Source organism: Bubalus kerabau, chromosome 16 (assembly GCF_029407905.1).
Source record: "Bubalus kerabau isolate K-KA32 ecotype Philippines breed swamp buffalo chromosome 16, PCC_UOA_SB_1v2, whole genome shotgun sequence".
Taxonomy (NCBI): domain Eukaryota; kingdom Metazoa; phylum Chordata; class Mammalia; order Artiodactyla; family Bovidae; genus Bubalus; species Bubalus kerabau.
In genome coordinates, this window is record NC_073639.1 from 69,204,566 (window position 1) to 69,220,532 (window position 15,967).

The 15,967-nt window shown below is 46.2% G+C and overlaps 1 protein-coding gene across 1 annotated transcript in view; it reads left to right on the forward strand.

Annotated features, from left to right (window-relative positions):
* The window catches only part of SGSM1 (small G protein signaling modulator 1), a 70,360-nt gene that overhangs the window by 53,725 nt on the left and 668 nt on the right, over positions 1 to 15,967 (forward strand). The window contains exons 20-25 of the mRNA XM_055550318.1: positions 172 to 762; positions 4,625 to 4,749; positions 5,580 to 5,662; positions 9,720 to 9,829; positions 11,664 to 11,760; positions 13,420 to 13,587. Of these exons, the coding sequence (XP_055406293.1) occupies positions 172 to 762; positions 4,625 to 4,749; positions 5,580 to 5,662; positions 9,720 to 9,829; positions 11,664 to 11,760; positions 13,420 to 13,587 (1,174 nt within the window). The remainder of the gene's footprint in view (positions 1 to 171; positions 763 to 4,624; positions 4,750 to 5,579; positions 5,663 to 9,719; positions 9,830 to 11,663; positions 11,761 to 13,419; positions 13,588 to 15,967) is intronic.

Here is a 15,967-nt window from a genome sequence, read left to right on the forward strand (position 1 = left end):
GAATATGTCCCACCTTGTTCTGCCTCCGTCTTTTTACTGACCATGTAGTGTTCCCCGGCATGCATGTTCCATATCTGAGCCAACGCCCTGTGGGTGGCTGTTCAGCTTGGTGCTGGAAGCAGCACCACGACAGACATCCTAACTCGTCTGTCTTTTGCTCCTTGTCTGCAGGTCTTTGAGTCTGTGGATGAGGCGGAGCAGGTGGAGGCAGAAGGCAGGCTGGAGGAGAAACCGACCAAGATCCCCAACGGGAACCTGGTGAACGGCACCTGCTCCCCAGACTCAGGCCATCCCTCCTCCCACAACTTCTCCTCAGGCCTCTCGGAGCACTCAGAACCCAGCCTGAGCACGGAAGACAGCGTCATGGACGCCCAGCGCACCGCCCCGCTGGTGCTTCGACCCAGGGACAGCAGCATGGATGACGGGCAGAGCAGTGAGGCCACCACGTCCCGGGACGAGGCCACTCGTGAGGAGCTGGCCGTGCAGGACAGCCTGGAGAGCGACCTCCTGGCCAATGAGAGCATGGACGAGTTCATGTCCATCACCGGCAGCCTGGACGTGGCTCTGCCCGAAAAGGAGGGCCCCGCGATGGAAGGCTGGAGGGGCAGCGAGGCGGAAAAGCAGAGCCAGGTGGACAGTGAGGACAACCTGTCAGAGGAGCCTGAGATGGAGAGTCTCTTCCCTGCGCTCGCTTCTCTGGCCGTGACCACTTCGGCCAACAGCGAGGCGTCCCCCGTCTCTTCCAGTGGCGTCACCTACTCTGTAAGTCACCAGGATTCTCCTCCACTCCATTTTCTGCAGCCATGGGAGGGTGGCAAGCCTCTGTTATCCAGAACCACTTCTGTTTCATTGCCTTTTCCCCATCATGGGGGGTTCACTGCAGAAATCCATTTGGAAGAGAAGGTAATTTAATACTTAAAGAACACAGGCTTTGCACACAAACAGTGCTGTGTTCAAATCCCAGCTTAGGCACATCTTGGTTTACACTCATGTCCAGTATCTCTTAAATATTTTACTTTCTTGCCATAAAAACCCAGAGGAAAGAATGTCAACTGAAAGTGTTTTCTGAGCCAAGGATCATGTACCTGTTTTTTGGGGGGGGCTTCCCTGGTGGCTCAGACAGTAAAGACTCTGCCTGCAATGCAGGAGACCTGGGTTCAATCCCTGCATTGGGAAGATCCCCTGGAGAAGGGAATGGCTACCCACTTCAGTATTCTTGCCTGGAGAATCCCATGGACAGAGGAGCCTGGTGGGCTATACAGTCCATGGGGTCGCAAAGAGTTGAACACAACTGAGTCACTTTCTTTCTTTTTTAATTTTTTTTGGCCGCACAGCATGGCTTGGCAATCTTAGTTCCCTGACCAGGGACCAAACTCATGCCCCATGCAGTGGAAGTGAGGAGTTATAACCATTGAATCACTAGGGAAGTCCCTGCATCCATTTTCTTTTAAAGAATTTGTCATTTCTGTCGCAAAGAGTCAGTCAGACTAGGCTGGATCCAAAAACTTAAAGTTGTCTGGCCCAACTCTGCCTTTCCCCAAGGCAGTTCAGTTCAGTTCAGTTCAGTTGCTCAGTCATGTCCGACTCTTTGTGACCCCATGAACCGCAGCACGCCAGGCCTCCCTGTCCATCACCAACTCCCGGAGTCCACCCAAACCCATGTCCATCGAGTTGGTGATGCCATCCAACCATCTCATCCTCTGTCATCCCCTTCTCCTCCTGCCCTCAATCTTTCCCAGCATCAGGGTTTTTTTCAAATGAGTCATCTCTTCGCATCAGGTGGCCAAAGTACTGGAGTTTCAGCTTCAGCATCAGTCCTTCCAATGAATATTCAAGATTGATTTCCTTTAGGATGGACTGGTTGGATCTCCTTGCAGTCCAAGGGACTCTCAAGAGTCTTCTCCAGCACCACAATTCAAAAGCCTCAATTCTTCAGCGCTCAGCTTTCCTTATAGTCCAACTCTCATATCTATACATGACTACTGGAAAAACCATAGCCTTGGCTAGACGGACCTTTGTTGACAAAGTAATGTCTCTGCTTTTCAATATGCTGTCTAGGTTGGTCATAACTTTCCTTCCAAGGAGTAAGCCTCTTTTAATTTCATGGCTACAATCACCATCTGCAGTGATTTTGGAGCCCAGAAAAATAAAGTCAGTCACTGTTTCCACTGTTTCCCCATCTATTTGCCATGAAGTGATGGGACCAGATGCTGTGATCTTAGTTTTCTGAATGTTGAGCTTTAAGCCAACTTTTTCACTCTCCTCTTTCACTTTCATCAAGAGGTTTTTTAGTTCCTCTTCATTTTCTGCCATAACGGTGGTGTCATCTGCATATCTGAGGTTATTGATATTTCTCCGGGCAATCTTGCTTCCAGCTTGTGCTTCCTCCAGCCCAGGGTTTCTCATGATGTACTCTGCATATAAGTTAAATAAGCAGGGTGACAATATACAGCCTTGATGTACTCCTTTTCCTATTTGGAACCAGTCTATTGTTCCATGTCCAGTTCTAACTGTTGCTTCCTGACCTGCATACAGATTTCTCAAGAGGCAGGTCAGGTGGTCTGGTATTCCCATCTCTTTCAGAATTTTCCACAGTTTATTGTGATCCACACAGTCAAAGGCTTTGGCATAGTCAATAAAGCAGAAATAGATGTTTTTCTGGAACTCTCTTGCTTTTTCCATGATCCAGCGGATGTTGGCAATTTGATCTCTGGTTCCTTTGCCTTTTCTAAAACCAGCTTGAACATCTCAAGTCACAGTTCACGTATTGCTGAAGCCTGGCTTGGAGAATTTTAAGCATTACTTTACTAGCGTGTGAGATGAGTGCAGTTGTGCGGTAGTTTGAGCATTCTTTGGCATTGCCTTTCTTTGGGATTGGAATGAAAACTGACCTTTTCCAGTCCTATGGCCACTGCTGAGTTTTCCAAATTTTTGGCATATAGAGTGCAGCACTTTCACAGCATCATCTTTCAGGATTTGAAATAGCTCAGCTGGAATTTCATCACCCGAGGCAGTAGTAGTGACTTATTCTGCCCAAATTATCTGGTGTTTACCCTCATGTCTGTAAATAATATACTTGTATTGCTACTGCTTAATATTTTTTTGTTTTTCTTCAGTTTTAAATATTGTCTGTTGACTCCCCACTATGGAGAAGAGGTTTCAGTCTTTTTCCTTCCCTACCTGCACACCCTCACCACACAAGTGAAACCATCCCACTCCCCATCCATCCACTATAGTCACAATAATTTTAGTTAAATGATTGATCTTTGTTTATATCATTATAGCAATATAATGGATGTTAAATTGGATATTTTCCTGCAAAAATTTTGTTTTTCCTATAAGTGTTTTCATTTGTTTAATTGGTTTGTTACATGTATATTGTAGCGTATTTATATATACACATACATATACATATATATATATATCTTGATCTTACTTTCTTCTTATATAAAATGAGGATAATAATTCTATATACCTCATAGGATTGTGAGAAAAAAGTAAAGAGAATTTTCATCAGACAAAATGAAAGAGGCCTTCTCAGGAAACAACATCAACAAAAAATAAAGACAGACATCTGACTGGTCCAGATAGAGGAAGTTTTCTCAGTGATGGCAGGAGAGGGCTAGGAGGAGGAGGAAAGAGAGAGACTCTGTGGAAGAGTGCCCCTCTGAGGAGCTGGGGTGGAACAGTTCTTTCCTCCCCTGTGAGGAGCTGGGGTGTGACTGTTCTTTCCTCCCCTCTGAGGAGCTGGGGTGTGACTGTTCTTTCCTCCCCTGTGAGGAGCTGGGGTGTGACTGTTCTTTCCTCCCCTGTGAGGAGCTGGGGTGTGACTGTTCTTTCCTCCCCTCTGAGGAGCTGGGGTGTGACTGTTCTTTCCCTCCCCTCTGAGGAGCTGGGGTGTGACTGTTCTTTCCTCCCCTGTGAGGAGCTGGGGTGTGACTGTTCTTTCCTCCCCTCTGAGGAGCTGGGGTGGAACAGTTCTTTCCTCCCCTGTGAGGAGCTGGGGTGTGACTGTTCTTTCCTCCCCTCTGAGGAGCTGGGGTGTGACTGTTCTTTCCTCCCCTGTGAGGAGCTGGGGTGTGACTGTTCTTTCCCTCCCCTCTGAGGAGCTGGGGTGTGACTGTTCTTTCCTCCCCTCTGAGGAGCTGGGGTGTGACTGTTCTTTCCTCCCCTGTGAGGAGCTGGGGTGTGACTGTTCTTTCCCTCCCCTCTGAGGAGCTGGGGTGTGACTGTTCTTTCCTCCCCTGTGAGGAGCTGGGGTGTGACTGTTCTTTCCTCCCCTCTGAGGAGCTGGGGTGTGACTGTTCTTTCCCTCCCCTCTGAGGAGCTGGGGTGTGACTGTTCTTTCCCTCCCCTGTGAGGAGCTGGGGTGTGACTGTTCTTTCCTCCCCTGTGAGGAGCTGGGGTGTGACTGTTCTTTCCTCCCCTCTGAGGAGCTGAGGTGTGACTGTTCTTTCCTCCCCTCTGAGGAGCTGGGGTGGAACAGTTCTTTCCTCCCCTGTGAGGAGCTGGGGTGTGACTGTTCTTTCCTCCCCTCTGAGGAGCTGGGGTGGAACAGTTCTTTCCTCCCCTGTGAGGAGCTGGGGTGTGACTGTTCTTTCCCTCCCCTCCTGGGGGCCCGCAGCCAGAGCTCCTGGACCTGTACACGGTGAACCTGCACCGCATCGAGAAGGACGTACAGAGGTGTGACCGCAACTACTGGTACTTCACACCCGCCAACCTGGAGAAGCTGCGGAACATCATGTGCAGGTGGCCGGGGCGGGGGGCGGGGCCTTCGGGGACCGGGGGCGGGGGCGGGGCTGTCGGGGCGGGGGCGGGGCTGTCGGGGACGGGGGCGGGGCCTTCGGGGACCGGGGACGGGGGCGGGGCTGTCTGTTGGTGATGGGTAATGGGTGGCGCAGGTGCGGGCGACGGGGAGCACACGCAATGGAGTGAGGCTCCCTGGATTCAAATCCTTTCTCTGCTGTTCATTATGAGGTGTGTGACTTGGCGCATGTCACTTAATTCTCTGTGCTGTATTCTCGTTATTTGTGAACCGCGATAATGATAGTAGCTTTTTCATATGATTAGTTTGAGAATTCAGTGATAAATACATATAGAGTGGACAGAGCATACAGTAAATGCTCAGTAAACAGTAGTTAGGATTATTAAGAAGCAGATGAGAATTCCAGGCAGAGGGAGCAGCTCAGGCAGAAACACGGGGGCGTGAATGTGTGCTTTGTTTGTACAGAGGTAAATGCCTCAGTGCAGTGGGAAGGGAGAAGTCCTGAGAAGTGATGTGTGAGACTGTGAAGGGGGATTGGGAGGAGGCAGTAGACGCCTGGCACCCCAGTGAAGGAGTTTGGACATTGCCTTGTCACGCAGTGAAGAGCCGTAACGGTTCCTGAGCTTTAAGAAGGTCATCCTGGTGACGGCATAGGCTGCTTGAAGAGAATGAGACAGGATGGGAGTACAGGCGGGAGGTTGAGGGAGTTGGTCCCGGTGAGAGATGGGGGAGCACAGCAGGGTGAGAGGAAAGGAGGAGTGGCTTGGAGAGGCAGACTGTGGCCACCACTGGCCATCCTGTGTGTCTCTTGCAGCTACATCTGGCAGCACATTGAGACTGGCTATGTCCAGGGCATGTGTGACCTCCTGGCCCCACTGCTGGTCATCCTGGATGATGGTGAGTGTACCCTCCCTGCCCCCGGACTGCGGATGCGGCTTCCTTCTCATGGCAGAGAAGAAAGCATAACCTCACTCTGCGACTCCATAAACTGAGTCAGTGCCAGGGTTCAGAAGACCTGTCCAGTGAACACATCAAGGTCTTAGTGAAATAAAAAGTTCTTTTATTCTACATTGACCAACACTTATTTCCAGGTGCCTGACACCCATCCAAGCTTTTGCTAGCCACTGGTTATATAAACATGAATGAAAACAAAGGAAATCTCAGGCCCAGATGGCTTCACTGGTGAATTCTACCAAACATTTTATGAAAAATGAATATCAGTACTTCATAAACTCTTCTAAAACTTAGAAGAGGAGGGAATGCTTCTCAACTCATCCTATGGTGCAGGTCCTTATATGAGGCCCTATTGGTACCCGGATAGCAATACCAGACAAAGACATCACAAGAAAAGAAAATTACAGACCAATATCCTTTATGAAATCAAGGTAAAAATCCTCAAGAAAACACTAACAAACTGAATCCATCAAGATATAAAAAGAATTATATATCATGATCAAATGGGATTTATCCCAGGAATGCAAGGCTGACTCAATATATGAAATTCAATCAGTACAATTCACTACATTCATGGAATAAAGGATGAAGGTCACATGATCATGTCATCAGACAAAATTCAACAGCCTTTCATAAAAAAAAAAAATTCGGCAAACTCAGAACAAAAGAGAACTTACTCAACGTAATAAAAGACATCTCTGAAAAACCCACAACTAATACTCAGGGATGAAATTCTGAATCAGTTCAGTTCAGTCACTCAGTCGTGTCCAACTCTTTGAGACCCCCTGAACCTCAGCACGCCAGGCCTCCCTGTCCATCACTAACTCCTGGAGTCCACCCAAACCCATGTCCATTGAGTTGGTGATGCCATCCAACCATCTCATCCTCTGTTGTCCCCTTCTCCTCCTGCCCTCAATCTTTCCCAGCATCAGGGTCTTTTCAAATGAGTCAGCTCTTCACATCAGGTGGCCAAAGTATTGGAGTTTCAGCTTCAGCATCAGTCCTTCCAATGAACACCCAGGGCTGATCTCCTTTAGGATGGACTGGTTGGATCTCCTTGCAGTCCAAGGGACTCTCAAGAGTCTTCTCCAACACCACAGTTCAAAAGCGTCAATTCTTCGGTGCTCAGCTTTCTTTATAGTCCAACTCTCACATCCATATGTGACCACTGGAAAAACCATAGACTTGACTAGACGGATCTTTGTTGACAAAGTAATGTCAACAAAATTCTGAATACTTCTCACCCAAGGTCAAGAGTATGACAGAGGTGTCCACTTCTGCCACAAAAGGCTCTATCCTGGGCAATTACTGAAGAAAAAGGAATAGAGACATCTAGATTGGAAAGGAAATAAAACCATCTATATTTGCAGATGGCATGATCTTGCATACAGAAAATCCTAAGGTGTCAAAAAAGTATTAGAACTAATAAGTTCAGCAAGGTTGCAGGATATAGGACTTATACCGAAGTCAATTATATTTCTATACTATTGCAATGAACAATCTAAAAATGAGAACAGAAAAGCAATTCCATTTGCAGTAGCCTCTAGAAGAGTAAAATATTTATAAATAAATTTAACAGAAGTACAAGATTTGTACACCAAAAACTTTAAAATGTTGCTGAATGTAGCGAGCCCGAAACACAAAAATTGAGTCATTTTTCTTCCAGTGAGCATGTGATTCTTAATTGACCTGAGGTTGCAAAGAGACAAACAGATCCCCCCAAAAGGAAACAAAGCAAAAGAGAAAAAAGACCATGAAATTGGATTCTTTGTTATTTCCCACCCAACAGAGAACAAACTTTCATTATACACCCAACAGAACTCACCAGGTAGTTAACCATCCAACCTTTGCTATCCCCAATTCAGATTAATTTGTTGAAGGTATACAAACCAGAAATAAAAACAAATACATAGTATCAGTAGAAAAAAAAAAAAAGAACTAGAGGGTTAGAAAAGTTAAAGCTCTGTTGCCACCCAAAATTCACTTCAAAAACCAAGAAAAGATGTGCAGGCAAATGGACTTAATTTGTCTCCACTGGATTAATCCCCTCAAACAGCTCAGTGGATGACCTTTAGAACCGATAAAATGTAATTTTCAAAAGGTTACATTACTCTCACATACAAATAAAGTGAACAAAGATTTTATTCTGTGTAGTAATGAGGAAACCAGTAAGGTACGAAAACTGGCTTCAGGAACATTTGAGAAGCCGGGCACATTAGCAACGTCATGGTCAGCTTGCTTCCAGAAAGGGCCAATCTGTAGAGATGGAAAATAGACTCATGGTTGACAGGCAGTGTGAGGAGAGGGCAATAGGTGATGACTGCCGATATGTAGTGTCTTTTGGGGGTGGTGAAAATGTTCCTGAAATTAGATAGAGATGATGGTTTGCAACTCTTGACTATTCTAAAACCACTGAATTATATTGGTTTGGTCAAGAATTTTTCCCGGATTTTTCTGTAACATCGTACAGAACATTGTACAGAAAAACCCAAGCAAACTTTTTGGCCAACCCAGTACATTTAAAAGAGTGAATTTTATGGTGTGCAAGCCTCCATAAAGCTGTTTAAAAATGAGAAGTATAACTCCCAACTCTTAGAGCTGAGCATAGTGACTGCTTTCCAGAAAGTTCCCTGCAGAAGAGGGTGGGAGGGGAGAGAGAAGCTCTACAGTGGAGAGACCTGAGAACACTGCCTCTAGCAGGTGGCCAAGGCCGTCCGCCGTCCTCAGCCACATCAGCACTGTACACCCTTGATGTGATGTGACTCAAGTGGCACCTCTCCTACATGGGCTTTCTCACCATAACCCATAACCCCGATCTTATCATGAGAAAACATCAGACAATAGAGGGGCGTCCCGTAGAACACCTGGCATGCACTCTTCATAGCCATCAGGGCCACCACCAAGGAAGGTCTGAGTCACAGCTGTACCCAAGAGGAGCCTAAGGAGAGACGACAGCTGTGTATAATGTGATTCTCAGATGAGTTCTTGGAACAGCAAAGGCCATAAGATAAAAAAAACTATGGACTTGAGTTAATTATGTATCATCATTAGGTCATTAATTGTAACAAATGTACATATTAATGGGAGATGTTAGTAATGGGGGGAACTAGGTGTGAGGTATATGGAAACTCTACACTCTTCTCAATTTTTCTGTAAATCTAAACTGTTCTGAAAAATAAAGAAAATGAACAAGATTTTGTGGTGACTTGGGTAACCTTCTCATAACTTTCTCTAAAGCTACTGGGTGTTAAGAGGAAATAGGTACTGTTTTCAAATTATTTTAAACACTGGGTTGAACAGTATGAAATGGATTTTTCTTTTTTTTCGGCTGTGCCATGCAGCTTGCAGGATCTTAGCAGTTCCCCAACCAGGGATTGAACCCACACCCTCATCAATACAAGTGTGGTGTCCTAACCACTGAAGCAGGGACTGAACCCATGCCCTCAGTGGTGAAAGTGTGGAATCCTAACCACTGGACTGCCAGGGAAATCCCAACAAAGATCTTTTAAATTACAGAAACGCTCAGAGCCTTTTTTTTTCCTTTGTATATATAGTCACTCTCTATGTAGCATTTCCCAGAGTTATTTGACCCTTCCTTTGCATAACACCTGCAAACACCCTTCCAGTATTGACAATTGTTATTTTTATACAGTGATTCTCAGACATGAGAATTTCATGAGCCCCGCAGAATTTTTTTCAAGACGTGGGACCAAATATCGTCCACTTTTTATTAGAGCAAATAGGGATCTTTAAAAGAGAGCATTTGCTGTCACCATTGTTTCCTAAAAGAAAGGATGCTCTATTTCAACACCTCTCGGGTGGGAGGTACACAATGAAAGAGTGGAGAGCATCCCTTGAAATGGTGTGCATGCGTATACTCCACTTCCTTACGTTTCTTATTTGGCTGTGGACTTAATGAACTGGCTCAGACCCTCGGACCATCACTTTGGGACCTTGGGCGGTGGCAGAGTTGACTCTTTCTCCTGTACTCTTTCCCCAGAGGCCCTCGCCTTCAGCTGCTTCACCGAGCTCATGAAGAGGATGAATCAGAACTTCCCCCACGGGGGCGCCATGGACACACACTTTGCCAACATGAGGTCGCTAATCCAGGTATGACCTTGAGCTTCTCAATAACATAACTTATTCCAGCTCAACCCAATGGACCACAAACGAACTTAATAGCCATTCCTAGTTTAAATTAACTCAGTAACTCAGTCCTACTTCACTCAGCCCAGTTGAGTTAACCTGAAAAACTCAATTCAACTTAACGCTGACTCAATAGCTCAAGTCAACTCCACTGGATTCATTCTTACTGAGCATTTACTTGGCCCAGGCACTGTGGCTACAATGATGAACAAAACACGGTCCTTCCCTTAACAGGACATTTGATTCTATTGGTCCTTTTCTGCAGAGAAGTGGTGGTGGTTTTATTGCTAAGTAGTGTCCGACTCTTTGCGACCCCTCGGACTGTAGCCCGCCATGCTCCTCTATCCCTGGGATTTCCCAGGCAAGAATACTGGAGTGGGTTGCCATTTCCTCCTCCAGACTACAAAGAAATATTTGAGTATATTTCTCTCTCTCTCTTTCTGTCACACACACACACACACACACACACACACACACACACACATGCACGCAGAGCTTTATTAAGATAAATTCATATACTGTAAAATTTGCCTTTTTAAAATGTTTGATTCATTGGTTTTTAGAATAGTCACAGGTGTGAAATCATCATCACTATCTAATTTCAGAACACTTTCATCACCCTGAAAAAGAATCTCTATCCCCTGAGCTTCCCTGGTGGCTCAGTGGTAGAGAATCCACCTACCAACACAGGAGACTCAGGTTTGATCCCTGGGTTGGGAAGATCCCCTGGAGAAGGAAATCAGCTGGTAAAGAATCCGCCTGCAATGCGGGAGACCTGGGTTCGATCCCTGGGTTGGAATGATCCCCTGGAGAAGGGAACGGCTACCCACTCCAGTGTTCTTGCCGGGAGAATCCCATGAACTGTATAGTCCATGGGGTCGCAAAGAGTCGAATACAACTGAGCAACTTTCACTTTCCAGTATTCTTGCCTGGTAAGCCCCATGGACAGAGAAGCCTGGCGGGCTGCAGTCCATCGAATGGCCAAAGAGTTAGACATGACTTAGCAACTAAACAACAACAAACACCACCACCATTAACAGCAGTCCCTCTCTCCTGCTCCTGGCAGCCACTGTCTACTTTCTGTCTCTGTAGATCTACCCATTCTGGATGTTTCACGTAAATGGAGTCACACAATATGTGGCTTTTTGTGTCTGGCTTTTTTCACTGAGCGTGATGTTTACAAGGTCCGTCTGTGTTGCACCATGTATCGATATGCCATTCCTTCCATTGCTGAATGTTCCATTGCATGGATAGACCACATTTTGTGTCCCCATTCATCCTCTGATGGATACTTGGGTTGTTTACACTTTTTGGCTATTACGAATAACGCAGTTGTGTACATTCATGTGTAACTTTCTATGTGGACGTAGGTTTTCGTTTTTGTTGGGGATATACCTACGAGTAAAGCTGCAGCTGCACCATTTTACATTCCCACCAGCAACCCACGAAGGTTCCAGTTTCTCTACATCCTCCCAGGCCTTTGTTGTCTGTCATTTTTATTATAGCCACCCTAGTGGATGTGAAATAGTAGCTCATTATGGCATTTTCCTAATTACTAATGATGGTAAGCGTGGTTCCTGTGCATATTGGTTATTTGCATATCTTCTTTAGAGGAAGACTGGGTTAGGTTGCATCAGATTGATTTCCACTTCAAATTCTTTGGCCATCTTTAAACTCCACCCGGTTGTTAAGGGCTGCGCGGTGTCTGGTATGGGGATGTAGCATCATTGATTCGACTGTCCCCTGTGGCCCAGCCTCTGCCTGGGAGGCTGATGCCTTTCTTTCCTTCCTCTGACAGATCCTGGACTCAGAGCTCTTCGAGTTGATGCATCAGAATGGGGACTACACTCATTTCTACTTCTGCTACCGCTGGTTCCTGCTGGATTTCAAGCGAGGTACGCACTTCCCACTGGGACCTTGTTCCCAGACTCTTTGTAGCAGAATCCCAGGGGGAAAAGATACCACAGCAGTGAGGCTGGGAAGTGTTGGGACAAAGCCACTGGACGAGAGTAACACCTATTTGTTGAGTTCTGACTGCGGTTTACCCGCCTTATCTTGCAGAGACGCGGTAGTCGGTACTGTCACAGTCCCCATTTTACAGATGGGTAAACTAAGGCTGAGAAGAACTAAATTCAGACCTAGCAATAATAGAGCCGGGATCTGAGCCCCCGTCTGTCTACGCAAGCCCAGTTCCCTACCATTCTGTTAAGCGGCTTATCAGAGGCCAAGAACTCCGAAGCCCGTGGAGTATCTGTCCCATGTGACTGAGAAATGATGTCTGACACAGTGCATTGCTACCATACCAATTTGGGATAATGCTGGTAATAATATCTAACCTTTGTGCATACATATGTGAGCAATTGTCCAGTCGTGTCCAACTCTCTGCGACCCCATGGACTGTAGCCCACCAGGCTCCTCTGTCCATGGGATTTTCCCAGCAAGAATACTGGAGTAGGGTGCCATTTCCTCTTCTAGGGGATTTTCCTGACCCAGAGATCCAACCCGGGTCTCCTGAGTCTCCTGCATTGGCAGACTGAGTCTTTATCCCTGAGCCACCTGGGAATCCCCTAACCCATAAAGGTATTTATTAAGGGCCAGGCACTGTGCCGAGCCGTTTCTATGTATTATTTCTTCAGCCCTTTATTTTTAAGAACTATTTATGTATCTGTTTATATGACTGTTTTGAGTCTTAGTTGCGACACGTGGGATCTTTTGCTGCAGTGCGCAGGCTCTTCATTGCAGTGCAAGGGCTTGTGGGATCTTAGTTCCCCAAACAGGGATTGCATCTGTGTCCCCTGCATCCCAAAGCAGACTCCTAACCACTGGACCACCAGGCAAGTCTCTTCAGTCCTTTATTACTATTGGCATCACACCATGTGAAGTTCCCTGGTGACTCAGTGGTAAAGAATCTGCCTATTGATGCTGGAGACTCAGGTCTGATTCCTGGGTCGGGAAGGAGAAAGAGATGGCAACCTCTGCCAGCAACATCACAACGCTTACAGATGTGGAAAAGGAAGGGCTCATGGAGGGGAAGTAACTAGCCCCAGGTCACCTTGCTCATAAGTGATGGAGCCAGGATTCAGACTGGCACAGGAAGCCTTACTCTTCTTCATCCTTACTCTGTTGTCTCTCTTTACTAGACTCAGAAGCAGCAGCTGACTCTGCCTGGGTGCAGGGGGAAGGGGAGGTACCCCATGGGTGCTCAAAGAGCCGGAGGGTGCAGGCAGAGAGCAGGACACTGGCCCAGGGTCAGGGCAGGGACAGGTCAAGGAAAACTAAATCTGCACGTGTGCAGTTCCTCCACTCACGGGATGTTGGAGCTGGAAACATGCAGCCCACCTAGTGTGCCCAGCCTATTCCAGAAAAAGGGGAAACTGAGGCTGCTGTCAAATGACAGTGCCCGGGTCTCCCGCGTCCTGGCCTGAGCTCTGGCTGCTGCCCCAGGACAGAAGCACAGAGCACAGCCGGCCTGGGACCCTTCTCGAGGGTGGGCAGCACTGTGAGCTCCGTGGGGGACTCTCCCCGTGCATGCGTGTATGTTGGTGTCTTGGCAGAACTCATCTATGATGACGTCTTCTCCGTCTGGGAGACCATCTGGGCAGCCAAGCACGTCTCATCCGCCCACTACGTCCTGTTCATTGCGCTGGCGCTGGTGGAGGTCTACCGTGACATCATCTTGGAGAACAACATGGATTTCACAGACATCATCAAATTTTTTAATGGTACCCACGTGATCAGGGTCTCATCCGAAGGGGGCAGGCTTCTGGAGGGCCCCTTCCTGGGTCCTGGAGAGGGATGGATGGAGAGTCCCTGAGATTGATTCAAGATGAAGGGGACGGAGCAGGCTTACGCCCACCTCCGGTGGCTATTTCCCAGTGGATGAGTTGACATCTAGTAATGCTGAGTGCTCCACGTGTGTTTCTCTCAGGATCTGGCCGAAGGGGCCTGGGTGTTGACATTAGGCTCAGGGGCCAACCTTGGCTCCTCTGGGAACGAGCTGTGCCGTAGACACGTCACTTCCCCTCTCTCTAAACATCTGCTTCCTCACCTGGGAACAGAAGGGAGGGTGTCTGCTGCAGAGGGTTGACGTGGAGGGAAAGCAGACATAGGAAGGTGGCATGGAAAAGGCACAGTCTTGCCACCCGGGAGCTGTGTGACCTTGGGCAAGTGACTTCACATCTCCATGCTTCAGATTCCTTGGGAATAACATGGTACTGACACCTCCATCAGAGAAATGTCAGGAGGATTAAATGAGACCACAGGGATGTCAGGCCCATCAGTCACGTGGTACTTGGCTCACAACTGTTGCTTTGAATAGAAGCTGCTGCTATTATGACTATTAAAACATTTTCTTAAACTAAAGAAGGTTTTGGATAAAGCAAAAAAAGAAAAAAGCCACCAGTGATGACCTTACACTGGAAACATTATTAGTTATTATTATTAATATATTTTATATTTTAATAATAATAATAAACATTATTAGTTATTATTAGAAAAAATTTTCAAAGATAGTACAGAGAGTTTCCTGTACCTTTTAACGCAGTAGCCCCTAATGTTAATATGTTACCTGATCCTCACACATGTATCACAACAAAGAAATTAACGCTGATATAGTACTATCAACTAAACTACAGACTTACTTGATTTCACTTGGTTTTTAACTAATGTCCTTTTTCTGCTCTAGGATCCAACCCAGAAAACCATGTTGCACTTAACAGGTTCATTTAAAAATATTTATTTTTTCATTCAGTCTTTTCCAAACTTATGTACATGGTGGCTAAGCCATATAGAATCTACCTGCCAATGCAGGAGACACCCAGAGACAATCCCTGGGTCAGGAAGATCCCCTCAAGAAGGAAATGGAAACCCACTCCAGTATTCATGCCTGGGAAATCCCATGGACAGAGAAGTCTGGTGGGCTACAGTCCCTGGGGTTGCAAAGAGTCAGACATGACTTAGTGACTAAACAACAACCATCACAGAATCCAGTTGTATCTAGGCTTTTTTCCACTTGATATTTTTAAAACCATTTTCCATATAATAATTTTTTGAGAAAGCAGAATATACCTCAAGCACCTGTTCATAACTTACTGAACCATCCTTTCTGGTTTAACATATACGTTGGTTTTGGCTTGAGGTTGTGAGAACCCAAAGCAATTCATATCTTAGCGTGAAGGTTCTCAAACTTTCTTAGTTCATAGCACCTCTAGTGTCTCTGTGAAATTTTCATGGCATCCCGGACCATTCAGTAACTATTGAATAATTAAGTCCAAACCACCTGATAAGTACATCTATCCTAACAACTTAGTAGCCATTTGAAAAAATAGCACATGTAAGTCAAAAGAAAATAATACATCTTATATTTAAACAAGTAGTTTCTAATGGGTGTGCTCACCTGTTGGACTTTGCCCAACTTCTCAAATTTTGGAATCAGTTTGAACTCACCACCTTCACTTCCTTTTCCATAGTGATTTTCACATGATACTTGCTTTTATCATGGCAACTGCTTGCTGAAAACTTGGTTTTTTTGCAATGCTATAAAGCCATTGATAGGAGCGCAAATTGCAAACTCACTCACTCCCATTAGCAGTTTATGTGGTGGTCAACAGGTGTGGAGGATCGCTGTATTTCCCCCCAAATTGCCATGAGTTCACAGCGGTACCCTGGGCACCCAGTTTGGGAACCATGGTCTTAGTGTCTTTCTCTCCTACCAGATGATTTCTTTATGACAAATAATTTAGGATTATTATTTTTCAGAGAGCTGATCATTGTGTGTTATTCTTGACAAAATGGCTATTTGTGCTTTCTCCCCTCCCCTCCCCACCTCCTTCTGTTGCTTCCTTTCCTCTCTGCTTTGAAACATCCACTGTGTACCCAACATTGCTTTCTTAAAAGGTGCCCAGTCCCTGTGTCTGTAGGAGGATGGTGAGAAGACCGAACATTTTTTAAACACACACAGACACACATTTTTTTAAACAAACACACTTCATCCCGTTTGAGCTCACAGTAACCTTGTGAAGTAGGTATTGTTATGGTTCCCATTTCACAGATGAGGAAACTGAGGTCTGGAGTCGCAGGCCGTCCCCAAAGTCTGTGCTTCCA